This window comes from Diplotaxodon limnothrissa, linkage group LG7, assembly GCF_057381915.1.
Source record: "Diplotaxodon limnothrissa isolate DT_005_m linkage group LG7, D_limnothrissa_male_GT1.1, whole genome shotgun sequence".
Classification (NCBI taxonomy): domain Eukaryota; kingdom Metazoa; phylum Chordata; class Actinopteri; order Cichliformes; family Cichlidae; genus Diplotaxodon; species Diplotaxodon limnothrissa.
The window spans coordinates 6,041,057-6,068,771 of NC_140602.1; the positions used below are offsets into that span (position 1 = coordinate 6,041,057).

The 27,715-nt window shown below is 41.4% G+C and overlaps 1 protein-coding gene across 4 annotated transcripts in view; it reads right to left on the bottom strand.

Moving 5' to 3' along the window:
• Positions 1 to 2,491: 2,491 nt before the first annotated feature.
• The window catches only part of brsk2a (BR serine/threonine kinase 2a), a 179,238-nt gene continuing 154,014 nt past the window's right edge, over positions 2,492 to 27,715 (bottom strand). The window contains exons 9-20 of one of the 4 annotated variants that reach the window (XM_085357266.1): positions 26,618 to 26,649; positions 23,229 to 23,393; positions 21,978 to 22,075; positions 20,911 to 21,061; positions 20,616 to 20,681; positions 12,804 to 12,864; positions 10,645 to 10,852; positions 10,445 to 10,493; positions 9,417 to 9,540; positions 8,105 to 8,285; positions 6,116 to 6,205; positions 2,492 to 2,664 (exon numbers count right to left, since the gene is read on the bottom strand). In XM_085357266.1, the coding sequence (XP_085213392.1) occupies positions 2,492 to 2,664; positions 6,116 to 6,205; positions 8,105 to 8,285; positions 9,417 to 9,540; positions 10,445 to 10,493; positions 10,645 to 10,852; positions 12,804 to 12,864; positions 20,616 to 20,681; positions 20,911 to 21,061; positions 21,978 to 22,075; positions 23,229 to 23,393; positions 26,618 to 26,649 (1,398 nt within the window). Of the gene's footprint in view, positions 2,713 to 6,115; positions 6,206 to 8,104; positions 8,286 to 9,416; positions 9,541 to 10,444; positions 10,494 to 10,644; positions 11,417 to 12,803; positions 12,865 to 20,615; positions 20,682 to 20,898; positions 21,062 to 21,977; positions 22,076 to 23,228; positions 23,394 to 26,617; positions 26,650 to 27,715 lie in introns of all 4 variants that reach the window. The other 3 variants (XM_085357265.1, XM_085357264.1, XM_085357267.1) reach the window with 3 other exon arrangements.

The following is a 27,715-nucleotide window of genomic DNA, read 5'->3' on the forward strand; positions in this document are numbered from 1 at the left end:
CTGTCAAAAGACCCATGTAGGCCTCTGAATCATTAGATATCCTTAGTGCTGCTAGCTTCCCATTGTAGAAAACAGAAAGGAGGGCGCATATCAGGGTATTGCTTTGTGTTTGTAGTACTGGTATCCCCTCCCTGTGCCTCTACTACTAACGGGTAGAGAGAGCCCAGACCTCAGAGCCTTCCAGAGAGAGGTACAGAGTTGAGGAAGCATCCTTCAAAAACTTTGTGCACAAGATAAGGAGGAGGAGGAGGACGAAGGGAAAGATCAGCAGGGCCAAGGGAACAATTTAAAAGAAAAAAAGAGCCAGAAATAAAAGCAGAAAAGGTGGGAAAGTAAGGGACAGACAGAAGGGGAATTTAAATTTTAAAAGGTAGTTTTGTGGAAAGAGAAGTGATGAAGGCTGAGAGAAGGAGTGAGTTTGGCATGGAACATTAACACTAAAGCCATGCAAAGAAAAGCTCATGTTTTGACATGCACACAGCAATACAAGCTAAAAGCACAGAGCAGGAATCCCCAGCATTGTTGAGAAAACAATCAACCCCCACGGTTTGTCTGTCTATTTACAAAGAGAAGAAGCAGATCAGGATCTGTGGTGTTCTTCTCCTCCAGCCTGGCCTACACGCACAATAATATGAAACTGACAAATATCAATAGAAGAGCATATTCCCTCTCCAAAAAGAGGCTAAGTCTACATTCTTAAATTACTGGTAAATCATTTTTTTCCCAAGAGTTCCCACAAGTTCTCTTTCCCTCTGCAGAGAGAGCATGGAAAAGAGAATTTATGACTTGTCAAAGTTCACATAATTCAGTTAAAGTCAGACCAAAGCAAAGGAAATAAAAGTTCTTTTTTTTTCTTTAAATGTCCCATTTACGAACACACAAGAGGGTAATAAATAACATTCAACTGACCTAACAGCTTTGTTCATATAAATAGCCAAGATATAATAAATTAGGAAATCAAACAGTGAGATGAACAAACATGAATAAATAAGGACAACAATACAAAAATATCCACAGTTGCATTTGTCACGTCATTTTTTCGTTTGTTTCTCTACTCCTACTGCTGGTAAGTGAGACTAGAGAGAGGTATAAATGAAAAGCAAAGAAGAAATGCTGCAGATAATAGGAAACAGGAATGTTTGGATCATTATTGGGTCAATCAAACAAAGACGTACATGATCATGTAACAAAAATACACAGAATTTAAAATGACAGTAAGTGGCAGGCTCAGGTTTACCAACCTGTTCCTATGGTATCTAAACAGTGTCACAACTAGACATTTCTTTTTTTTTTCTTTTTTTACATAAGAAATGATATCAGTCTGTACAACAGAATAGATCATTCATTTTAAATACCCGAATATCCACCCACTTCCCTCCCCCCACCCTATACTATCATTTAATATCTCCCGCTGCCCTGTTCTTCTCGCACCCAACTCCTCTCTGAAAACACAATTCCAGTCTGTTTTGCAGCAATAGTATTAAGTCTAATAAAGTCAGTTAGTATTTCAAACCCAGTTCTTCACAAAGAAAGTACATTATAATAAAAAGCAAACAAATACAATCCAGCAAGCATCCGTGTCGGCTGTTTGGGCTTTCCACAAAACTCCTCTCCCTTCTCTCCTCCTCGTGTTTCTGCATGGTGTCTTCTTTTTTTTAAAATGTTGTTCATCATTGTTGATACATCCCAGAGTTTTTGTGCATACTGGATCTGTGCGTGTATGTTTTGTGTATGTGGCGTCTGTAGTGTTTTTGAATAATGCTCGTTTTCCAATTAGCAAATGCTCCTTGAGGTCAGAGAACGGTGATAGCTGGTGAGGGGAGCGAGTGGTCTTGTTTTTATTGGGATGTGTGTGCTTGTGTGTTTCTAAGAACAAGAACACTACAGGATTTTTTTTTTGTCTACTTCTACTGATGGCTGCCAGGGGTGGAGTCGGGGTGCAGAGGAAGATGAAGGTAGAAGTCTGCATGAAGGGTCTGTTTCCATGGTAACCCCTCCCCCAGCACACCGCTATAAGAAGAGTCCTCCGTCAACAATTGTCCGTCTCTCTTGGCACGCTGGAGGGGTGTGGAGGGGTGGTCGAGGGAGGGCGAATGGAGCAGGAGGATGGACTTTAATAGGTTTTCTGGATAATTCCTGGTATCAGAAACAAGTCAGGTCATCACACAGGTTAGCAGCAGCATGGGAGCAAACAACTGAGGCCCACAGGTGATTAGATGGTTAGGGTACAGGGGTGGTAATGATGGTGGACACTGAGGGGTAATGGAAAGGGGAGTGGAATGGCAAGGGTGTGTGTCTGTTGTGTTGGTGCAACATGTTGTTTGCAAAATATCACTTTGATTCTTTTAATATATTTCTATCTATATAAAGTCATTTTATAGAAAAGATGTCCATAAATGATTTATATATATATCTAGCTATGTACAGATAGCATATTCTCTCTGTGTCTCTGGCTTAAAGTGATACTGGGATGGCTACAAAGCGCCACGGTCTAAGATTCCTCTGGTGTCCCCACAGATGCCATCGACAAGTGGGCTCTGTCTCGGCCTGCAGCAGGGAATTTGGTGTCATTATTTTCTGGGTCATGCCTCCGGACGTGCATGGGTGAGGGGCAGTGCTTGGAGGGCGTGCCAGGGGGGTAGGGCACCTGTCCATTCTTCTCGTCTGAAAAAAGTTGTTTAATTACGTCAAAGAAGTTACTCAATGGGCTGCCTAGGTACACAGATGGGAAGAAAAGAGGACAAAAAAGGGGGGAAAGAGAGAAGACAGAAGAAACAAACTAATGAACAATGGGGTTCACAGGATAGAGAGATGGCTACATGTAAGGCAGAGCGAGCGAGCAGAGGTGAGGAGGTGGTAGACCCACGTACACTGTGCAAGGATGAGAACTGCCGAAGCAGCCGTGTTTAGACCACATAATGCATTAGCCTCGGCAAATCATGCATACGTTTCAGCGCAATCCACGGAAAAAAACACAAGTGCCCATTAAGTCGATATAGTGACCAGTGCGTCTGAACGAGTTTGGCTGGCCAGAAGCAGGACAGACAAGATGATAGAAGCGAAAAATGAGAAAGCGTGGAAATTCAAGAAAACGCTTCCTGTCAAAGAAGCATTACTGCTCCCCCTGAAACATAAAAAGTCTTGGAAACCTGTCCTCCAGCATCAAACGTCTGACACATCCTCAATGTAGGTGTGTCAGACGTTTGGTTTGACATACTAATCATGAGTCGTGTTTTTGCCAGCTAGAAGCTGGCAAGCTTTTTATTTTTCCTTCAACCTCAAGGAAACAGCATCACTTTTAGACTACTGTAATTCCCTCTACAGGGACCACATCCAAAAAAACATCTCTGATTGTTTAAACTTAGCTGTCAGATTTCTAACAGATTCAGAGAAGTTACTTCCATCCATGCTACACCACACTAGCCACCTGTTATACACAGAATTGGCCTTAAACTTAAATTTCATTCATTTTATTTTTAAATACTTATACAACCTCAGTCCCATCTCCATTACAGACATACACACACCTTATGAACCTGCCCACTCCTCATGACAGAGCCTTCCGAATTGCATAGAGTTCTGTATCCATTTCCTCCTTACCAGAGGAAATTAGATTTGGAAGTGTCTACTTTTAAATCACTCCTCAAATTTTACTTCATTGTAAACTATTTATGCTGTATTCTCTAATACACAATTTTACTGTGTTTTGATATCATAACCATAGCACTGAAGGGCAACATAGACTTCTCATTAGTGAGGCTGTCTACCTTGTGGTAATTGTTCATAGTGACATACATAACACAGTAAGAGACCTGAATGGACCTCAGAAAGAGGAAACACGTGCAGTGTGTGTACGTATGGACAACAGTACGCATGCATATAAGCATTAAGTACACCAAACATAAGAAATGAAGCAAAGAGGTGATGGTCCGCATAAGCGTGACTGATCAGTCACAAACAAGACTGTTTCTGACTTCTTTGCAGTCCAAGCAAACAGTTATAGCATCAGTAAAAAAAGAAAAAACAGACTGATGAGCTACACGGACAATAAACCGCACAAACATGCTGCGTCTACACATCAGCAAAATGTAGATTATAAAATAGAATTTCTTGAGGTAAAACATTCTGTTATCAGTCTGTATGTACTTCCAGTATGATGACTGCCTGCAGTATTGTGTAAATTAGAAAATTTGTCACATACGGATTAATGAGCAATTGCATGCAAGTGCACATGTGAGAAGGCCAGTAGTAGTTTCTACTGATCCATTATCCTGCAGGAATGTGGCTGTAGCTAACTTCTTCCCCATGTTTATACTTCTAATTCCACATTAGTCAATTAACTCTTTCCCAATCCGGATTGGGAATCCGTGTTTTGAAAAGACTACAACAGACCACATAATATTGCCTTTTCTCAAAAGCATCTTTATCTGAATGAATATACCTACATTTTACTTCCTGCATTCCTCCATACTTTAACTCTTCATAAGTACAGGTCTCAGAAATGCTGTCATCACTAGTGATTAGGGGCATTAATAACCAGGTTTTGACAAAGCCCTTTGACACAATGTTATGCAAATCAATTTCTATTCTTAATTACAGTCACTGACTTTTATTTTTAAATCCCTTTTGTTCAGGTACTACTAGAGGTGTGTAAGTGGGTCAAAGTAAATAGAGAGGAGGAGAATAAGATTGTTTTCATGCCGATTGCTTCTCAGCGTGATGCCGTAAAGACATTAATTCATTCAACTAGCCTTTGTCAAAAATAACTTACTTTGACTTTTAATACCAACTGTATCATCTCGGACAACACAAACTAAAAGTAGTGTACTTTTCAGTATCTATCCATCTATTGCTTTAAGCGGTTCTCATATTATACTCCAACAATGTCATCTCTCCTACAGACACGGCCCACTACGTCAAAACCCCCACCACCATTAAAACCTAATCTAATGTAACTTATTGTAATTTTACCCTTCCCACACCTCAGCCTGGTAATGAGCTGCACGATATAAAAAGATCAAAAATAATTGGTAAACTTACTGAGGCACAGCAATGATAACAGACTGTTAAATATCATAACAGCTGTCATGACTGCTGTTCATTTCTGAGTGCCAATGAGAGTAATTTTGCGTAAAAGACACAGGGCAAAGACACAGCTCACACTTAAAAAAACTGTAGTGGGACATGCTACCAAGACCTGGCATGGAACTGGAAATGAGTTTAAGAGGACAGAGAAAGACGCAGACACGGTTCACAACTGGTAACGTTTCCTCCTGATGTTGTTTACTTGTCTGGCCAGCAGATAGAGCTCTTGGATGGCAAGTGAGATGCACACAGCTCACAATGATTCAAAAGAGTCAACATGTTAAGAGCAGAAAGGGGTGAGTCGGAGCCCTATGACTCTTCATCATCCAGACTTCACTTTTATGAAACAGTATCGAGCCACAATGGCACAAAAAACGTGCTTACATCTGCTGAAACTGTCACCTCTGAAACTACTGAAAAGATGAGAGAAGAAAGAGAGACTAATATCATCAAGTTCACATGTGAATGGCTGGGTGATGATGATTGTTGACCTCAGAGGTGTTTGTACCTTGCTTTTAGCGGTGGACTGGTGAACATACAGAGAGTGAAAGCGCACGGGATGCCTAGAGAGCGCACTTATCAGGTGTGGTGTCGCTATTTGGCGCAGTGCAATGTGGGAGTGCGTTAAGGGGCAGAGGTGTTGCCATGGTGACAGGCTCCAGTGATCAGTCTTGAAAGTAGGAGTAACAGAATGCGAATCGGCTTACCCTACCTCTACTCTAATCTTCACTGCCAGTGGGCAGAGAGACAACATTTGACCCGCAGTCGGTGCTTGAGAGCAGCTCCCACCCTTTCATAGCAGTGAGGCACGGGCATGCAAAGGAAGCCGATTGGAGAAGCAGAGAGTGGCTTGAGGATTTCAAGCATACTGAGAAGACGGGTTGGATTTAGCTTAGCTATAGCGGCGAGTGTAGCTCATCAAGGGGCGGGATGGGCAGATGAGGCGGTAGGGGAATGGGTGGAGAGGTTTTGGTAAAGGTTTGGAATTTCTTTTTTTAAAATATTTTTTTGAAAAGGAATTCTTACTCACCGGAAAGCTGTTGGACCCCAGGCTGATCGTGTGTGCTTAACAACTGGCTCTGAATCGTCTCCACTACTCGTTTAAAGCGTCGGCTGGGTCCTTCACAGAGACATAGATAAACACATGAATGCTGACATAGTAGACCTTTCATGGAAAACACTTACAGTTGTCTTGGTAGGTAAAGCAAAAGTAGCATAAATGATGTCTCTATTCCATTAAGCGTGTGAGCAAACCATGATAGTAAACCAGAATGCACGAAAGCGGCACTTCTACGAGTTCAATGCTGCCATCAATAGATCTATTCTCTTCTGTGACAAGTCATGGGTGCTTTTCACTATGCTAACTTTTGCTTCCTTGCCTCCAACTCTCCTACAGTGACTTGAAAATCATCGCCCCTTACATGCACCACAATGAGACAAGAAACAAGGAAGTTTCTGGAAAGGATTAATATTCATTTTGGTGTGATATATAGACAAACACATCAAATGCAACTGATGATAAGAATGTGCCCATACTTGCATGTGTCTTGTGCATACCTACTGAGAAGACCTACAACACGTGATGGAGGGAGGGGGCATGTTATTATACTGAAAAACCCCTAAAAAGTCTGTTCAGGGATACAGAGTATCAGCAGCATGAAGGCACACAGCAGAACTTGTACAAATATATTGCAATAACCAAATAGATTTAAAGGTACTGGTTTTTGAAGGCAAAGCAAACAGGGATATGGACGTGGTGCAAAATGTGAGGTGGAAAACTGCAGAAAGCCTGAGATTATAAATGGGGGCCAGAGATGAGTGCTGCTGAGAGCTCCTGCTGTCTACCTGTTGTGTACAGTATACGGTCAGTGACATGAAGAACTGGCTTCTATTACAGCCCATTCAGCTCAGCTGTGCCCCCATTTATGTGAAACAGAAAGAGGAGAGTAAAAGAGAGCATGCAGGTGTTTGTGCAGAACTAAGCATTAACACACGTTTCAGTGTGGGATTGTGCATAGTTTGACTTCAGTTTGCTAAATCTTATCAAGAATTCAGGATTTAAAAAAAATTATGTTTTTCATTAAGTTTAACACACCAACATGCTTTCGGGGGAAAAAAAGACTTCAGGCTTGTTTGTTTGTTGAATATACATGACTCCATTAGTTTAAAGTGTGACATTCAAAGTGTTTCACTTGTCATTTGTGAGCTTGAATTTAAGGCTAATGAGATGGAGAGCCAGCTGCTCAAATGCCATAATAATACATGCATGTCTGTCCTCTGTGATCGGTTGAGATCCTTGGTTTGAACTTGACCCTTTCTTTCTTGGATTCCAGCTTTAAGTACAGAAGGAAGACTTGGTGTATTAAATTTTTAGAGAACTAATTCCTCCCTTGTATGCAACACAGTGTCTTTCAATACTGTTACAACACCTTCTCCATTGATTTTCAGTTCCACTGTTACACCGTTTGCATCTACTCGAATCTCAAACAGTGAAGACACATGTAGGTCAAACTTCAAGTGCCCACAGATGATGTAAACTGAGACAAGTGTTAGTTCACACAAGCCACAAATTTAAACCTAGTCTGCAATTCTGACAGGTCAGCTCGTATCAGTTCCAGCCCACCATCGGCTGATTGTTCACATGACAGTCATTCATGTATTTTGCTTGCAAATCTCAAACAAGGCTGATTATTTAAGTTGCTTTAGCCTGCCTACAGTTGATACACATCTGCAACCCCACTCTACAAGATCTTCTCATTTTAATCCGGTACCCGACTTAATCAGCGTCATATCTGTTGTCACGGATGCTTTTCCACGTATCCTCACAGAAGTGTGGATACCAGAGTCGTACCACCAAATATACCGCTGGTGAACATTCTGCTTTTGATTCTAAAGGCCATGACTGTAATTTCCTGAACAGGGACAGCCTTTCTTAAAAAAAAAAAAAAAAAAAAAAAAAAAAAGGGTAGAAGCAGGTGAAAATGTTGAGATGTTTTTATGATTGCTGAAGTATCCTAACCTGAGAGCAGGGTGAAGGTTACAGAGTAGATGCCATTCTCCTTAGTGGCAGCTGTGCTCTCTGTGTAGGTGATATCCACCTGAAATTTCACCGGCTTCTGGAAGACTGTGGGGCCGGCTGTTGACTTGTACTCTGCTCGAAAAGAGGTCTGAGAGATGACACTGTGGCTCAGGCTGGGAATCTGTGGGGGCAAAAAAGGAATCGTGAAAAGAAAATGTCAGAAAGAGGAAAAAAAAACAGGAATAAAAATAGGTAGCACAAAGACACGAGTAATGGGATTATGCATAGGAATCACTGATGTTAAATTTTTCTCCCACACCTTGCAAATGACAAGGTGAATAAACCCTCATTAAAATACCCTCCACATAGTACGAGCCACATTTGAAACTCTAAGGAGATTAATGCCTCGGGGAGTAGCCATGCATGCCAGAGAGACTTAAGCTAATGTAATCTTGAGTCATCCAACAACATTGCACTCTCCCGCCTAAAATGAATTTGTATGCCCAATGAACAGGTGAGCCCTGAAATTGTCACGTTTTGCCATAGTGCTAGAGAGGGTTTGACATTCCATTAATGCTAGAGTGCTGAGAGGTATAATTCCACTGATTCAGGTGCCAATCTCCTGTCTGGAATACCAGCTAGCATAACCCAAAGGAAAGTGCTTCCTCCAGGGATGAGGAAACAGATTTGACATTGACCCGCACCGGCAGAGTTTGTACACTTAGACTTTGTTAAATCTAACTGGGGTGAGGATAGGTTCTGTTCAGTTATGTACTCTGAATATCAACGACCACTGCTTACTGTTTCTTGGTACTGATTCTGCTGCGCTTACTGAAAAAGCTAATGCTGCCTTACATTTCTGCATGTATTTGTAGAACCACGCAATAATAAAGCACAACACACACACAGACACACACACACACGCAATCTACGCTTTTTCTCACCCTGCACATCTAAATATACAAACACACATGCTCAGAGCACTGTATTGAGGGCAGGACATCTATATGCTAATGACCAAAGCTCAGTGTTGATTTTCTATTGACCTCAAGTGGGTCCACAGTCAAAGAGAAAATAGAAGCGGTGAATACAAGCAGTTTACTGGATTGCTACATAAATCAGCACCATGTTAGCAAACACTCAGAGCATGCCTGCCTCGTAGCAGAGCCAACATCCTGCATTAGAGAGCAAATACCCAGGTGATACGGCTGCATTCATGCACAAACAGATACAGTGGCAGCAGATGGGAAAAGGGTCAGGGGTTCAGCAGAAGGGACAAAGGAAGAAATTAGCAAAAACGTAGTGTATCTACCGAGAGAAAGGCTTGAACGATGTCTGCCTTGATTGAGCTGAGAGGTTTGTCTTTGATGACAATGAAGATCTGTTCCTCTTTTTCCAGGTTGATGAAGTTACCAAACCAGGATTTTTTGGCAAGTCTGTGAGGAAAGAAAAGACATTTAGCAGAATATAAGCCCAATGTTGTACACATACATCTTTATACAGCTGACCATTTTTGCAACCTTGTTTTAGTTCCCTATCAGTCTATTGATTCTGAGAAACAACCACCTCCCCACAGTTCTGTAGGGATTCAAAGGAGCAAACAGAGGATGTTCCAGTGCATTGTGTATGAATGGATTTGAGGGGGGTGGGGTGAGATAACTGAGTCTCTCTGTGAACAGAAGGAGCAGAGGTAGATGAATTTACTATTGGCCTCAGCCCAGGTGCACTTCCAACCACTAGTAAGCCATATGGACTCCTGTTTTCTGGCATTAATATTAGATATAAGATTTATAATATTTAGCATTACATTTAAATCAATATAAATACCTAGTAAAATATGGAAACAAATGTAGATTAGCCGAAAGAGATGCACTGTTCTGCAGTAGGAGACTGACTACAGCTCACGTGACTGTATACTTCGGGCTGAGCTAAAACAGGGTCTCTCTCTGATCAATTTTCCAACTTCTTTCAGTTGGGAAATTCCTATCTAGCCAGGTGGAAATGACCAACCCAGACAGCAACCAGCCAACCAAACAGGCATATCTAGGCCAACCTTGAGTTATCAGGCCCATGGGAACTCAAAAGCATCACGCAGGCTCGTCCTGCCTCCCTCATAACCCACTCACTACCTCCTGCTACTGTCCTCTTTCCAACTCAGACCAGACCGGAGGTCATTACAAGTCGACTCAGCAGGCAAAAATCAAACATTCATAGATGTTACACTTTCCAAAACATCATCCTATCGAGAGGGAGCCTGTTTGAGCCAGTGGCTAAGGGGCTGAGAGGTTATGCATAGTTATGATAGCAGTGGTGCTTTCAAAATGGACAGCGTCTGCTTACTCTGGGGAAGACTCTGGTGTGAGGCTGGACATCTCCTCTTGTGTGGGAACTGTGGAAGCAGAGTTAGATGTCAGACGATTGAGAAAGACTAAAAATTGTCAAAAAGCATATTACGGTACAATGTACAGTAAAACTTTTGGGGAAAAACCAAGATTGTAGCATTAGTCAGCAATTTTTCATGTAAATTGGCTGAAATCTACCTTGGAGTTTCCTGCGATGGAAACGTGGTGAGCCCAGGAAGCTGTTCTTGATGGAGTTGAGGCGCGTCCTCCAAGGCATGCCTCCAATAGAGGGGCTTGGGGGCGGTGTTGGAGTAGGTGTCCCAGCTGGGCTGTCCTTGGGAGTGTGCACTGGGGTGCCCTTTGGGGTGGGGAGGGGGCTGCCTCGAGGGGAAGGGTGAGGGGTAACCTGTATGAGGGGGATAGATTTGGGTGGGTGGTCAGTAAATGGAGAAGGGGCTGGTGCTACAGGGTGAAAATGGTGCAGCCTGATTGGTGACAGGGGCAACACAGGGCTAAAGGGCACAGAGAGTTGGGGGTTGGCAGCATAATGAGCTCGTCGTACTTGGGGGCTGTTTAAGATGGTAGCACTGGCGATGGAGGATGAGGAAAACAGGGAGGATGGGGAAGATGGAGAAGTAGGGGTAGGAGGCACAGAGGCAGAGGGTGGCTGTGATGGAAGCTGGCAGGGAGTGGAGTATTCTGATTTGGCTGCAGGTTCTGGATCAAGGGTGGTTTCAGGAAGTGGGTTTGATCGTGTGGCTTGGAGGGGCTTTGGGACAGTTTTGGCAGGGAGCGTCTGTGTCTTGTTGAGTGCTTCTGGCAGGGGCTCACTGTTTGGAGCGAGCGAATTGGGGGTGGAGATACGCTGGCCTGCGCGATTTGGAACGGGCTCAGGGGATGGACAGGGACTGGTGTTAGGGGACGGGGACAAGTCTGGGGACTGAGGTGGTACACCAAACTTTCTGACAGGCTAGATTAAAAGAATAACACAGCCAAGAGGAAGAAGAGGTGTAAAACAAAAAGACAACAAAATAAACAAACAGAAAACACACACAAGAATGCATGCAAGTACACAAACACACAAAGCAAAGGAAAGGGAAGGGCAAACCACCACACAGGTAAAGGAAGAAGTAGCCAAAGGATTTGGAGGCAGGTAACAAGTGCACACACATAGGAAAGATGGAGGAATTGCAACAACAAAAAAGAGAGAAAGAAAACATGGTAAAGACCATTCAGTGACTCATGTCAAAGCAAAGCAAAACAAAAATGAAATGGGAATAACAATACCAGCAAACAATGTGCTCACTTTAAAAAAATCCAAACAAAACACAAAAAGACAGACTTTATTTGCATAAAACATACAAGGCATTCCCAGCAGAGACAAGCAAGCAAACACAAACACACGAGAGAGACAAAAGGCCAATTGGGCTGTCTCAAAAACAAGTGGAAGGTGGCAACTCTGCAGTCAAATTTCCTGATTATTTATTGATGTACTGATTTTGCATGGTTCATTTGCACTCACACTGGTTCAATATTTGCCTTCAACACATTCCTGTCTTCCAGAAGCTAAGTCTGAGAAAATAACCCCATACAGAGCTTCTTGCTGAGAACACAATCCAGGCTTTGGGTGGGTTTGAGAAATCAATTTCCCTTTCAGATAAGCCTGCAAGAACCTGTGTGGTGAGGAGCTCGTCTTAGGATCCTGGCTAATCTGGAGCCTTCTCAGGTTAGTCAGCTGGAAAAGTTTACTACAAGCTCCCCAGCTTTGAGCAAAGGAAAGTGGGATTTTCTGAAGCATTCCCTGAGCTGGATTTCCAAAGAGCTCAGGCCATAGAAAACAGAGAGAAGGATAATAAGTGCAGAGGATGGAGAGAGAAGAGGCTTTGTGGGGTGGAGAAAGTTTTCTGTGCTGTCATGCCTCCTGTGTGCATTCAGCAGTGGGTTTTTACTTAGCATTAACAGAAACATCTAAGCTATATGGACACACAGGAAGCCCTGATATGATACAGGATATGAAAAGGTAATCAAAATGGACCTATACTTTCTCAAAACACAAAGGTAGATCCTTCAAGGCTGATAAATGTTTATATAACGGTAAAACAGATTGGTGGAAAAATATTGCTGTGCAGAGAAATATTGTTTTCTTTGTGTGTGTGTGTATGCTTCTTTCATGGTCAGAAAAAAGAATATTGCTTTATTTTCTATTGCTGACATAATATGACATCAATAAAATGTGATCAGCAGTAGTTGGTTGGCCATTATCCCAGAAGGTTAACAACTAGTTAGTTAAGAACTGGGTCAAGAGGTGTGTTTTATGTGTGTGCGTGTTTGGATGTGAACTGAGGATTACGACTCACCCGTGGGCTGCTGAGCGGGCTGGTGGAGAGACCAGAGGAGGCTCCACTAATAGACCGCGACCTGTGGTACAAACATGTGAGAACACACAGGAGAACAGTAATTTGTGGTATCAACACATGACCTGTTATGTGTTTGAATGAACACAGGTGGGGGTGAACGCTTGGTTACTTGTTACACGTTATTTAGAAAGTGGAGCAGCATATGGAGCTGTCATACTAAGCACACGGGTTACTATCAAGCCCCCTGCAAACACAACACCTACCACACAAATAGGGTACATGTATCACAACACAGTAACAGCACTGAGGTAAAAACTACTACTAGCAATTAATCTCACTCAAAAGTCAGTTTAACAGATATTGATTTGACAAATTTAAACTTCCCACACACTAGGACTCAATCTAGCTTTAAGCCACATTTAAAGTTTGATAATAAACCAATCATTCTGACTTCTTAAGCCTTTAGGCCATGAAACTATCTCGAGAGGGAGAATGAAGAGAGACATTTGGTTGAGCGCCATTTGTCATGTTTGTCTTTTCCCTCGCAGATGCCGTCAATAACCCCTATGAGCGGAGTCCTGTTCAGAAATGAACAATCACAGCACAATCTGTCTTCATCAAGCACGCACGTACACATCTACACACACAGACACACACGCACACCCAAAAACAACGCCTGTCAACACTTGGAAACACCAGCTGCTCACTGTCACAACACTGTTCTTTTTTGTCATTCAATCTAATCATACCCCTCTTCCTTCTCTCCCCCCACTTTCTCTTTTTATGTCAGCATGGGTGCATTTATTAATGTATGTCTGTAGCTATAGATCTTTTATCTCAGCTTGAATAAAGGAAGAGATAAAAAGCAGTGACTACTGCTTTTTAAACTACCTGATTGAAGAAGATCTCATGAACAAACTTGAGAAGAGACTGAGATCATTTAAAAGTAAAAAGGGAGGATGGATGGAAAAATAAAGAGTGTGTGGAGTAACAGGGGCATATGCTCACTTCTAATGCTGGAAGCATTCCCACAAGACCACACGGCATTCGAGGAGGCAAAAACTAAAAATGATTATGGCTATCAGCCTAAAAAATGATAATACTGTTATAACAACTGCAACAGCCATAATCATACTCCTGAGAGTAAACAAAGCAGAATTAGGAACATTAAAAGCTACCAAGAAAGTGAGGGAAATTTAGAAACACCCACTGGCGAGCTATTTTTATAAGTTTACCGCTCCCCTTCTACAAATTTATTTAGTGCACACATCCTTTTACACATGAGTAGGCGTGCCGAGACCATGCTGGCAAGGATTTCCTGTTTCATGGAACAACTGACCAGACAGTTGGTATCATTTCCATTTAAGTCCTACAATCCACTGAGACATGGCCGCAGTTGCTCACTGCAGCACTTGTGACCATGTAGCCAACTGAACTTCATTTAAACATGGCCAAAACACAACGTCCTCCGGCCATTATGAGCATATTGTTAGGAGCACTCTGCATCTGTTAGTGTTGGACCAGAAGGCCTATAAAGCTAATGTTGCAGATGGTTATGCTGTACAGTAATAGGCTGTCAGAGGCTCAACCTTGCTTCAGAGAGAGGATAAAATGTTGTTGTTCAGTGCTTTATTTATAGGGAACAGCATACACAAGGAGGGAGTCATTTATCATGTATCACAGAAACCACAAGCCCACATTATTAAACCTGCACTGGAGACAACATTGTAGCAAGCTAGCTACTCTACTCTCGAGCTACTCTGTGCTTGTGTGCTCACTATGTTTACATGCACATACAGTATCCTGGATTTATTTTTGGAATATTCTGGCTATGTAGCGCACATGTCAAGGCCATGCTGCAACAAATCTTGAACCCTCCCAGTTGACTGTTATTATAATTATTCTTTTAAATCATTTTTAGCGCTTTTTGCTTTGCCCTTGGACATCATTTGCAGTAAGCTGGCTACTGATTGGTTACCCCTCTTTGCTATAACATGTATTCTGTGGGTGTTATCACGTGAATTTCATTTAGCTTAGCTTGCTTTACTGTAGCTGCTTGTTGGTAGCTGTGAACATGGCAAATTTATCCTGATACTACATGAGCCTCATCATTGCCAAGTCACTCAAAGGACTCCTCCCCTGACAGGTTACCTTCTTATCAAGGGAGGAATACTGACCAGCCTGATGCTGAACGTACCAAGTCCAAGAAATCTTACAGCTAAATATTCCAGGGCCAAGATCACTGATAAAGGGGTTCCTTTTCAGCAATATATCCAGTAGCACAGTAAATTCTCTAGATTTACTGGGTCAGTTTGGCCTCTCTTATATTCTGCCATTCTGTTCTTAGCTGCTGGGTGACAAGGCGAGAGAAGAGAGTCATCTTTCCAATGCTGACAACAACCAACTAAGCTTCCCGCTGTGTCTACAATCAGAAGTTGTAACTACAACTATGGATCTCTGACTTTGTCTTGAGTACAGGAAGCTGATGGCATCGTTCCCAGTAAAGTGCATGTTCACTGTCATGACTATCAATTAGGGTTGCCAACCGTCCCTTAAAATACGGAATCGTCCCGTATTTCGAAACAAAAGTACACGTCCCGTATTGAGCTAATAAGGGACGCACTTTGTCCCGTAATACAGTGAGAATCAAAAGTAGTCTATAACTTTTAATGGTTTGTTTGAAAACATAATTCCCAGCCCCTCTCCTGCTTTGTGACCAATGAGCTGACAGCACACTTACGAGTATGACAATTCAATTCAGACAATTCAGATTACCACTCATCTCATTGGTCGAGGAAAGGTCGCTTACGGAGAAAATACTGGAAGACAACAAATGACCACAACAAGAAGCATGGCCAACAGGGAAACAAACGCAGACACGGCGGTGCAAGTCTCGGACGACAGTAAACCTAAAGCTGGGCAGACACTGTGCAATTTTTTTCAGTCACGTTATTCAGCTCCTGCTCAAACTGCACGATTGACTCGCAGTTGGTAGGTCACGATGCAGGTCTCACACTATACCGCCCGATGCTCTGATGCGACCTGAGTGCTCACACTGTGCCTCCATAAAATGAAGGTTATAACAGAAAATCTGTCGCGCTCTCTCTCTCCGTCTTTCACTCACACAGACACACACACCACCACCATCAACTTTGCTAAATTGCTAATGAAAAACATTGATCGGGCAGCTGTGATTGAGCAGCAGTGTAAATCCAACTATTTTCACGGTTGTTGTGGTCGTGATAATTTTGTGATGCCACATCGAAAAGGCTCGGATGAGCTTTCCAAAGTTCTACAAGTTGTGCCTCCATCGCTTGTGTCCAGATCACACGCTGCACAGCCGTGCTGCTCCGTCTTTTTCACCGACGTTTACGTGTTTGCGCGCGAGCAGTGTGAGCGGCTGTGGTGACACCCTCACGAGCGATTGATGATCGGGAGCTGGTCGTGAGGTGTTAATCACTTCTCGTTACCCCACGTATACTACACGATGAAGGCCAAAATCGGCTCAAAATGGGCCTAAAACTGCACAGTGTAAGCCCAGCATTAGAGCAGCAATGTTTGTTCCCCTCAGAGAAAGGGAAGAATGGGAAAAGGAAAACACCTGGCTGGAAAAAGTTAATATGGGCATGTGCAATGAATATCAGCGCTATGTGGCCAGAAGTGTGATAATATAATTTATTTTGTGTAATAAACAACTGCAAGGATAGATGATTACAACAAATAGATGACTAATACATAAAAGTAATACATAGATGAATAATGATGATGAGTTAAGATGCGTAATCATGGGAGCAAGCGGGTTTACAAACAGGAGCAGCTGATTAGCATTAGAAAAGCTGAAATAATACCTCAACTGAAGCCAATTGTACTAAATGCACTATATGTGCACTGTTACAAGAATGTTTTTCTTTCTATTGTTTTCTATAATTTTAAGTTAAGCAGGACAGAGTTCTTTTAAAGAAAGATTTACTTATATTCTCAAAAGTTAAGCATGACAGGCTTCTGTTTAAGAAGGAGACCTGTTTTACTGTGTTAATGTTGTCATTTTGAGCTAAAAATAAATGGCTAAATGATCATTTGTTTCACATGTGTTCATATCACAAAGAATACACATCTACTTAAATCAAATTCAAGTCAAATGGTTAAAAAAATAATTTCACACACAAAAAAAGAGCTAGAAAATTCACCACACTGGGAAGGGTGAAGACAATTGGGTCGCCCGGCCCTGGCCACGAGGTGTCCCTTATTTATTTTTCAGGGAGTTGGCAACCCTACTATCAATGGACCCGTACATCAAGAGCTAGAGTCATAACTAATGTTACTCTTTTCTGCTCAGATACAAACTTGATAAATGTGGAATGTGAAGACTTAATACCCAGACTTTTGTGTCTGTGTAAGAATATTGGTGCATGCAGTGTTTAACAGAGACATGGTCTCTGGAAATACCCATTGCTATTTGTGGACAATAATACGGCACATGTACTGAACTAGAAGATGTTTTTCTTTTCTTTTTTGGGTTGTTGTTGATGCAATTTTGATACCTATTATGGTAGTTCTCTTATCTAGTAGTCATTAATTCCCATAAGCCTATTTTCAAACAGGACCCATGTCCTCAGTATGTGACCGCCAGTTGTCAGAAACCCATCCAAAGCGCCTGGGGAACTAACGTGTGGCTGCGGGGGGGTGGAACAAGTATAACAGATTCTGGGTTGAAGGCATGGACTGAAATAAAACAAAATGCAAGAAAAATAAAATGGATGGTGCCAAGAGCCAAACAGAAAATGAACAACACTGCCAAAGCACAATACGACTGAGATACATATTCCCTTTCTAGCACCTCTATATTGGCTGCTTCTTACCAATGGGCCTCTTTTTACACATAGTAAGTATTCATATAAATCCACAAACTGTTTGAAATCATTTGCTTCTTTGAACCTCAACAAGTCCCTGCAGACTCAGTGCATTAATATTTACAGCTCAGTTCCTTAAATGTCTAAATATAGCAAGACCTCTGCAGTTTCTGTAGTAAAGATCACAGTTTAAGGTGTTTTATTTGTGCTTATTGTAGTCTCTTAAATAAATTAATGTCAGTAATTAGCAGGCGAGCTGACTTCTTACGACTGCTCTAACTACTCCACATTCAAACTGCGTGAAGCAACTAGAGCAAATCTCTAATAAAAAAAAAATCAATTGATATTCTCTCCTCCTCGCTGCAGCACTTTTCCATATTTCATTTACATATCATTAACCTCCCTTCATTTCTCCTGGCGTGTTGTTAAGATTTAAAATTAAATCAGTGGATTTCTTATGCTTTGAGTTAAGCTTTAAATGTCTTTTTAAGTGACATTTTTGCATAGAAAGATTGAAACGGACATTCACATGAGAAAGTCTCCATGTGCATTACTGCACAACATAGCTACCGCACCTTTATTCCAACATCCGTACTTCATAGGAGCAATCGAATTAACAATCATTTGTATGAAACTAAAGTGAGGGCTGATACTCTGAATGTAACTACGTGATAAATGAGAGGCAAAATGCCTGATAAAGGACAGGAATTCAGACATTTTTGTTATGCAATTTCAGATCAAGCTGTTTCCCCCTCTCTTTCACTATTTACGCTGGTGGAAATGTATCCTGTCAAAACACATGTTTCAAAGTCAGTCCGCTCTCTGAGGCCCTCTGATCTGAAGTTCTATGAATCTTCTGCGCTGTCGACAAAAGTTTGCTGTTGAGGAAAGATAAGGTTAGGTTCAGACAAAGTCACTTAAATCTTTGGACGTTATTCTGCTACGTACGCGCTTCCCCAGCACCATCGTCTATCCACGCACATGCAAGCAAGCACATGATCAAACACAGTGTGCACAAGGACGTGATAAAAGCCAGAAAAGTTTGAAAAACACACACAAGCGCACACACCAAAATCAAGATTCACACAGACTTTGTTACTAACTTCTTTTCCCCCTACTGATCAGATGGATAGTTATGGATTGCAGTAGGGGGGAAAGACATGTATAGCAGGAGAGCAAGATTTGATTTGATTTGGAGGCAGAGGGCCTGTGGCATACCTACAATCTACCACAGCCGATAGGAAGGCAGACAGAGAAAAACTAGCAGCATGTCCTCATTAGCATAGCAATTCCATACTAACAGAGGGGGGTGTTTGGGATTGAAGGTCAGCAGCACACAAGGAACCCACAGGAAAGATAGAGACAGTGGCGATATACAAGAGTGGCGCGGTGCCCTGGAAGAAATTTGGGTATAGGGAAAAGAGCAAACAAACTGATCTGAAGCTGTATTGAAGAAAGATGCAGCAGAGCTGTTTTTGTTGACTGGAGCTGCTGATATGCAAGTTTGAGACGCAAACGTTGTCCTCATAAAATCGACTTTTAGAGCCCCTTTCTAATTCACACTATTCAAGATGTGTGTCATCACCAATCGAATTAATGTTAGCAGGCTATTATTAATGGTTTATCCAGTCAGTGCAAACTGACCTTTTTTGGGATTCTAGTTATGACTTGAAATGAGATGAGTCAGAGTGAAGGGCAGAAAAAGGCAGCTACTAAACTAAGACAACCTTTAAATAAAGAAGAGATAATGGGCCGCCTGAAGGGATGAAGAGGCACAGCAGAAGTGAAGAAACAAAAGAGGATGAATCTTAAACTAGAATTTGGAGGCACCAGCAGACAGAAGGAACAAAAGCACACATGTTTAGAAGTGGGAGCTCTTGAAACGGATTCAAAACTTCTCAAGTGGGTTCCCTCGGTGAAATGGTACGAATCAAATTCTTGATATTTTGTTGTTGGCAAAGCACTATGGAGAAAAGTTATTAATGCACCTGACATTTGAAGAACTTAACTTTAGGACTGCATTTTTTATTCTATATAATAAATGCACTCCCCACCTCTCCATTTATGCTCTGTATCTCTGAAAGCTTTTTCCAGCACTCTGCCAATCTGACTATCATTAGGCAGATCAGGTTATCATCCCCTCAGATTCAATCTTCCCCGCTGTCACAAATGTCACTGCCTCTGAGCACAAATGTGTGGTGTGGCGATATATTGGTTGTTCAAATAAGATGAAGAGAAGGATTTTAAATCAGTCCGCTGTGCCTTGTGGGGGTGTGGTTCCGGCTTGACTTGAGCATTTCTAAAATAGAGAAATGGAAAATTGTTCTGCAACTAGAGAAAGTGGGACACAGCATAGGAGAAGTGATTATCAGTGCATTCAGATTACGAAACGAAGAGATAATTGAGCTAACGGCAGAATGAAGGGGTGGGGGTAGAAATATTTAGCCTCTGAATTGCAAATGCAGTTTTCCCTGGTTTGAGATGAAACTTAATTAAAAGAGTTAAGTTAAACTTCAGAAGAAAAGCGTTAGTGTTACTTCACGCCGACTACAGAGTCAAGCTCAGACAATTCCGGTTCAGCTGGGCTCAATACAAGTTGACATCAGCTGATAGCTCAGCTCGCCTACCTACACATGCAATTAGCAAACCTCATACAGGGTGTGCTATTTAGGCTGCTGTAAACGGGCTAAACCCCAGCCTATGCTTTCAGTCTCATATCTCGTAACTGCCTCTGTTTTTGCACCTATGTGTAAGGAGCCATGCATACTGTGGATTAAATAACTATCTAAACTGCTACTAAACTACAAGACATGTGAAGCAACCACAACAAGCAACATATGCCATCATCATTTAAAAACAAAGATTTGACTAGAAAAAGCCATGCTGCATCTTTCTTTTGCCTGAATAAGTGAGACAGAGAGGGGAGAGGTAAAAGCGTGAGGGGTGAGTGGCAAATGAGTACCTTTCTTCTTTGCTGCATTTTGTACTGGCATCAGGAATATCCAAGCTTTTACTGTAAACTGATTTACTAGTGAGACAGGAGATAAAGTGAGCAGAGAGTCAGTCTCTGTTTATGTTTGTCTACAATGCAGCCTGCTGACACTGGATCCAGACTCACTGTCAGAGCTGTAAAAACACCACAGGGCTGCTAGATCCTCCTCACACACAAACGCAGGACAAGGTCTGTCTTTACTGGTTCATTTAAAAAGGTATTGATTTTTAAAAGAGAGAGTTTTTCTCCTCACTTCTGCGCGTACCTTTGTCCATGCTGTGTCATATCGATAGCCCTCCTGGCCGGGACAGGTGAGCCTCCGTCCGTGACACTGAGGACCTCCATGGACTTCCTCTCTGGTCTCCTCTTGCCATGACGATTCAACATGGGAGAGTCCACTCTCTTCCTCGGAGGATCTGTGTGTGACAGAAAAAGACATGGTGATTTGGAATAAATGCAAAGCACCAGACACGTGTCCATGTTACTGCGAGTATATCTATGTGCTGCTCAGTTTTGTGTATATGTGAGGGTTTGAGTGATGTTTAGGGCTGATCGCAATGACATTTTAACTAATAGTGAATAAGTAATGGTTTCCTCCCAGACCTTGAACTAATGGCCACTGTATTGACTGTATCACATTCACTGAAGAGGGAGTCTATTCATCAAGATGTCGGTATCTCAGAGCAGTTACTCACATACACACATTTGCACGTAATACTCCTGTTTCAGTGTTCTTGTCAGAAAATAACCCTGGCAGACGTCTAAGCAGAGCATCTCCGTCTCTACTCAGACTTCTGTGGGTGGAAATCTGTGCTTGGTTGCGGTGTACGGATGATAGAATATCTTTTCTTTTTTTGAAGAGTTAATATCTGAGCCAAAGCAGTTGGGGGGGTGACAGTTTTTTAAAAATAAAAAAAAACTTCTCTATTGACACCTTCTATTTCTGCTACTACATTTCATTGAAAAGCTTATTTATTTTCAATAAGCAGAATGCTTTTTCTACTGCAGAGCCAATCCACCGCTACTGGAGCCGATCCAATTTCTTCTTAACAGAGGAAAACACTGCAGAATCGTTCAGAAACTGGGAGCATTCATGAGTTACCTTTTTGTAGTGCTTAGTATTGTGCAAATTGGATGGTTTTGTTTGTGTAAACAGATGACTAGTTTAAAAAAATCATTAAAAAACAGGCACGATTCTTACATGGTGGTACAGTTCATACGTACTGTGTGTCATATTGTGGTTTAGCTTTCTGAGTTGTTCTTTTTTAAAAGAATATCATTTTCTAATGTTACACTCTTTATGAACAATTCTCTCGTTGTTCCAGGGCTCACCAATCTCATTGCGAGGGGGAAGATTCTGGTCCTCCTGACTAGGGTACCTCTCCTTTCGATCCAATAGCAAGAAGTAGATCATCTTCTCTTGGTTGTCACTGCAAAAAGGTGGCAGTAAAAAGACTCTTGAAATGTCAGGAAAAGTAAAAATACTTAATTAATTCCTACACAACCATGCGTATAATTAGATACCTAGGGTGTGTAGGGGGAAAAAAAGTACTCATACCATATCAAACTGTAAAATCCCTCACTATGATTAATGTTCTATAATGTTTTGAGATTCTTTGTGAAGCACCAATAAATATCTCTCATCATTAAAACAAAAGTTTAGTTTTACAGATCATTAAGCCGTCGTGTAATAATATGCATGCATTTTTTAAGACGCGGCACATCTCTATATGCAGAGTCGACTGGTAAGTTTATGAAAGTCTCAAAACATTACGAGTTCAACCTTTTCTTTCTCAGTAAATCAGGAAGCCTAATATCTTTAGCCTCTAGGCCAATATTCTCTATGCAAAATTCCCAGGGACTGGCCCTCTATAATAAAGACAGATTGGAAAGCAGTAGGAGGCAAAGAGACAAGGACCTGCAACTTCAGCTAAAATGAAACAGGGGAAGGGAGATAGAGACCACAGATTTTCCTCCAGTCCAGCACTATTACGAGATCCTCCCAGGAGAAAGGAAGAAAATGGAAGGGATGGGTAGAGGGCACAGTGATGGAGTAATGCTTGCTTAGCATTAAAGTGGAGAGGATAGGCAAATGTAAAATAGTGGTAAAGGAGGAAAAGAAAACAAAGAAAAACTGCAACATCTGCACACTGGACACACATTGATAACAAACAACTGTATGAAAGTCAAGGACAGCACACACACACACACACACACACACACAGTAGAGAAAAATATTAGAAACTGCAACTGAGACACAAATATTAAAAGCAGAACAACAACAATTTGACCCATGAGCATGTTCACAGTGGAAACCAGGATCAGTTTAAAGGGAATGTATCTGGTGGCAAACGGTGTAAGCGCTGTGTGATAACAATTAAGTGATCTATGGCTTCTGACATCTAAAGCGACAGCCTAGCAGGATTTTACAGGAGCTGGGGAAAACCAAGGCTGAGTGAGCACACAGACACAACACACCTATCCTTTCATTGCAGTGCTCTCTTCTTTTATCAAAACAACCACCAATCCCCATTCTCTTTTTTCTCCTTCGTACTACTGTCTGCTGTACAGCCATTTACTCACTCATCTGAGAGCAGGTCTTTCAGTAATTTGTTTTTGTCTCTGAAGCAGCCCAAAGAGTGCATGCTGTCCAGTACGTCGGGATCGATATCTTCTGCAGAGGGCAGGCTGCGGATGGTCACCTTCCTGGGAACTGGCTGCTCTGGCTCTGGTTCATTTTTGCCTCCTCTGTTAATACAAAGACATTCAAAAAGAAATAAGGACAATATCAGTGGGTTTGGTTGCTACTGCTACTAATTTTCAGTAATTTAATTTGGTTTTTGGTTTTTTCATATAGAAACTTGCATTTGGAACACAATTGTGTAAAATCGTAGATGTACAAACTTTAATATGACCTTTTGTGTCAGTATGACTTTAGTTTATATTAAGAGACTTTTAAAGTCACAGGTTTTCCTCAGGTGTAGGCACTTTTGCATGTTCCAGAGGGTGATTGTGTCAGCAGGATTCAGGCAGATAACTTAGTCATGCTGTTATATTCAGCAACCTGCCTCTTCTACTCTGGCGTGATTTCTAAATGTAGTTTCTTCATTATTATTATTATTAGATTAATTTATGTCACCTTTGTCTGCTGTTTTTTTACATGCACACACACATTTATATTCTTTAGGGCTGAAATAAAACGTTATACTGCACAGTCCATTTTCACAAAGATTTCTATAATATTCTAGATGTTTCTTTCACACACAAATCTACTACTTCTGGAAATGCGCCAATGCTTAGAAGTTATTACAGAGACAGATTTGAACTCACACACTTCCACTTTTTACCTCCCTAAATCTATTATTTTTCCTTCGGTGAACCCAGTGAAGCATAAACCTCACTGGCAGCTATTGAAATGACACAGACCTCCACTTTTCTATATGCTGTGAACTTGTGAACCAGACCTACATTGATTGTTCACCCCACATAACCACCAACACTCCTGTTTCAGTATGTGCATATAAATTCGGGTGGTAAGGGTAATGAAAAAGAAATCTAAATATATAACAGTCCAACTTCAATAAATCAAGTCTTCACGAGGACTTATAATGCCGACCCACGGGTGAAACTGTTACTTAAGTTTTGATTTATATGGAAAGCCGGTGAGGTCATAATTCGCTGCATTCTCCCTGCTATTCAATGTTTTATTATCACCAGCTGGCTGACTCTTCTGGCAAAATAAACAATCCCCTCAAAACAGGTTTATCTGTGCTCAAAAATCAAACATTTTTCTTTTTAACATCCCACAGTTAGAAAAAATGAAAGCACCACTAAGCGTACTTTAGACAGACGTCAAAACATGAAAATCCGTGGTCATATCATATGGCTCCAGAAAAAACAAATCATCCACAACTAAGGAACATGGTTTAAATAGTCCATTTACCCTTTTTCCATTTTAACTGCTTATCCAATTTGGGTTCAAAGAGAGTACACCATACTGCATACGGCAAGTACCATGTATGTCATGCAGTCCTCCCCCTCCACCATATCTTGACCTCATCCAGGTTGTCCCGGGCATCTTGTCCAAAATCTCTACCAGCCATTTGCTCACTGTGCACCATCACCCTCGCCAGCATCTTAATGCCTCCTACCTTCATGTGTGATTCTGAGGTTCCTTCTCATTAGCCTCATTTGCCTGTCTGTACCCAGCACACAGGCTCTGACATGACTTTAGATTCCTTCTGAAATGGTACTGTGTATGCTTACTAGGCAGAGTTTGGGGCCGTGGTCAGTGGCGGAAAGGTTGGAATTGTTGATTCTATCAAAGTTGGCATTGTCTCCAATTCTGTTTTTCTGCATTTCAGTGCATTTTTATCAAGGATAATGTCAACAATATGAGCCCCTTTCTGTCAGAACATAAGAAGCACATAAGAGCCATCCTTGGTCTGCATTCAGCCATGAAACCATACATGAGCTACATGCATGATCACTGGCTTTTACATTTTGTCTGTCTTGCCTAATTTTCATTCTTTGAATGCAAGTTGTATTTATTTAGGTGAAAATTGTTTCATTTATTGCTAAAAGAGTGACTGATTCAATAAAGATCTTAAGGACACTAACCATTTGGTTCAGTAAACAGGAATAAGTTCTTTAGAAATTGAAAAAAGTGAAAAATGCTTAATATCAGAGAGAATAAGATGATTTTTAACTTTGCCAGCTTTTCACAGTTTCTACTTCATGGCAATTTTTTATGGCTGTAGTTTGCCGAGGTTGAATTATACTAATGTTTCTGCAACTGTTTATATAAACAATCAGTTTTACAACCTTTCTTATATAGGACTTAACTGTTTTCGTGGGACACTTAGTTTCAGAAAGTTAACTAAACTATCTGTTTGGCCTGGCACTGCGTTCTTCATCATCACAGCTCCAGGCAAGTGTGCTGAAAGATTGTTGGAACAATCACCATCTAAAAATACAGTGTTGATGGCTTTATTCAATTTTGTGTCAAAAGTTTTTCTTTTTGTGATTTTGACATGTTTTTTTATTTTATTTTATTATGTTTTTACATCACAGATGAGTTGCCTGTGGAAAATGACCACATTTGTCAGACAAATGTCACCTCTCATTCATTCATTTATAAGTTCATTCATTCAGCCAGTCACTTGACAAGCCAGCCTGCCGTGCAGAGACAGATAGCATGGCAACTTCCTCACTGACAAAACTCATACTACATTAGTCTTCTTGCCTAGCTCTTGTCTCCTCTTGTTTCTTATATCAGTCTTCCTTCCTTCATGATCTTTCAGTACAGGACAGAAACCATAACTCAGCCCCTTCCAAGATGCAGACTCTCCTCTGATGATTCATCGTTGGTATTGCATTGCCAAAAGCAATCCTCAAACCTACTGGTAAATGTTTTTAATACTTAACAAAACACTTGTAAATTATTAAAATCTATTATAAGAACACTGTTATGAGAAAAATAAATAAATCTCATGATAATGGAGAGCATATTTGAAGACGTAAACACTTTAAATCGTGGATACAGATAAGTAGGATGCTCAAAGACACCCCCTTAAAAACTGATTTTCTCTTCTATTGAATGGTGTTGTTATTAAGTCAATTATCTCAAAATATTTGTTAGCCTAAAAAGGTGGGTACACCCCTTTCGACATGTCAAACGCTGGGTACACTGAGGTTAGCTGGGTTCAGTCTAGTCTTCATCATCTCGGTTCCTGCTGCCCTGCTCTCTGTTCAGCTGACCATATGCCTCACATCCTCTTTCACGCACTACCAATTTACCCCCACAGCCTGGAGTCGTGCCCTGCTTAAATGTACTCTTGTGTACAGAGCTGGAACTCAAAGTCATTTTTCATGTGCCAGCTCCCTTCAGGTTTACAAGCCCTGCAGAATAGCTGAAGGGAGGACAGGAGTGTAAACATAAAGAAAACAAAACAAAACAGAGGACTACTTACATGTACCATGTGTGCTTCTGGATCTGTTCTAACTGGAGAAGTAATGAGAAAAGAAAAAATGAAGATCAGTTCACAAAATGCAATTCACTGGAAAATAGTATCATGTTGTTGACAAGAGAATAAAACGATAAACGAAGGTATAGAAATTGTTGGCACATTACAACGCCAGTAAGTATTGAACTTACGAAGTTTCAAGGAAATAAAACAGAGACAATACAGGCAGGTTAAGGTGTGGAAGTAAATAATGAGACCTTCAAATGTTAAGACTGCCAATGGAAAAAAAACATATTGAGGAAAAGGAGAGAAAGGTTCAGCAAAGGCAAAAAGAGGAAGGTGATACAACTGAGCTAAACACAGAGAATATTATCTCCCTCACACATGCAGCTGACCCTGCCAAGCCCTCTGGTCTGAAGGGAATCTCCTATTCTCATCCTCTTCCCATTTCACTGACTCACACACTCACTTTTTTTAATACTACCCTTGTCATCGCACATCTAGAGTGGCCACTTTGTCACCAACCCTGTCAGCGTAGTCTTTTGTCAAAAAAGGAAAAGCAGAAAGAGAGGAACAGCGGGCAAAATAGCAACAAAGGAAGATGTCTGCTAGAATGACTCCACGGTGTTTCAACTGCCCACAGAAGGAAAGCGGATCAATGTCACTGCTGGGACTTTTTAATTTGCTCAAGCTGTTGTTGTGGAACCACAGGAGATACACACGACAGCTCTAATTATTGTCACTTATTCAGATGCATAGTTCTCGTGTCAGTGTCTCCATCAATGTCTTGATGTTACCACTTCCCTAGAGAATTTACCTCTGTGCTTCAGCACCGATGCATGCCTTCCTGAGATGTTAGTGCAATCACAGAGCCGAGAAGACTGTGGTTACTGACTATAGGTGACTCTACCACAGAGGTCGTGATATTGACAAGGACACCCTGCCAGTCAGATAGAGACTAGTGGGTGACCTACTCTGTCCGACTTTTATTGAAGGCCTGGAGGCAAGAGTCTGGTATCTCACACAGGGTTGAAAGTGATGTGGTTTGAAACGTAGAATCACATCAATCAGTTTCTAAATGTGTCACTACTGATTCCAGCTGCT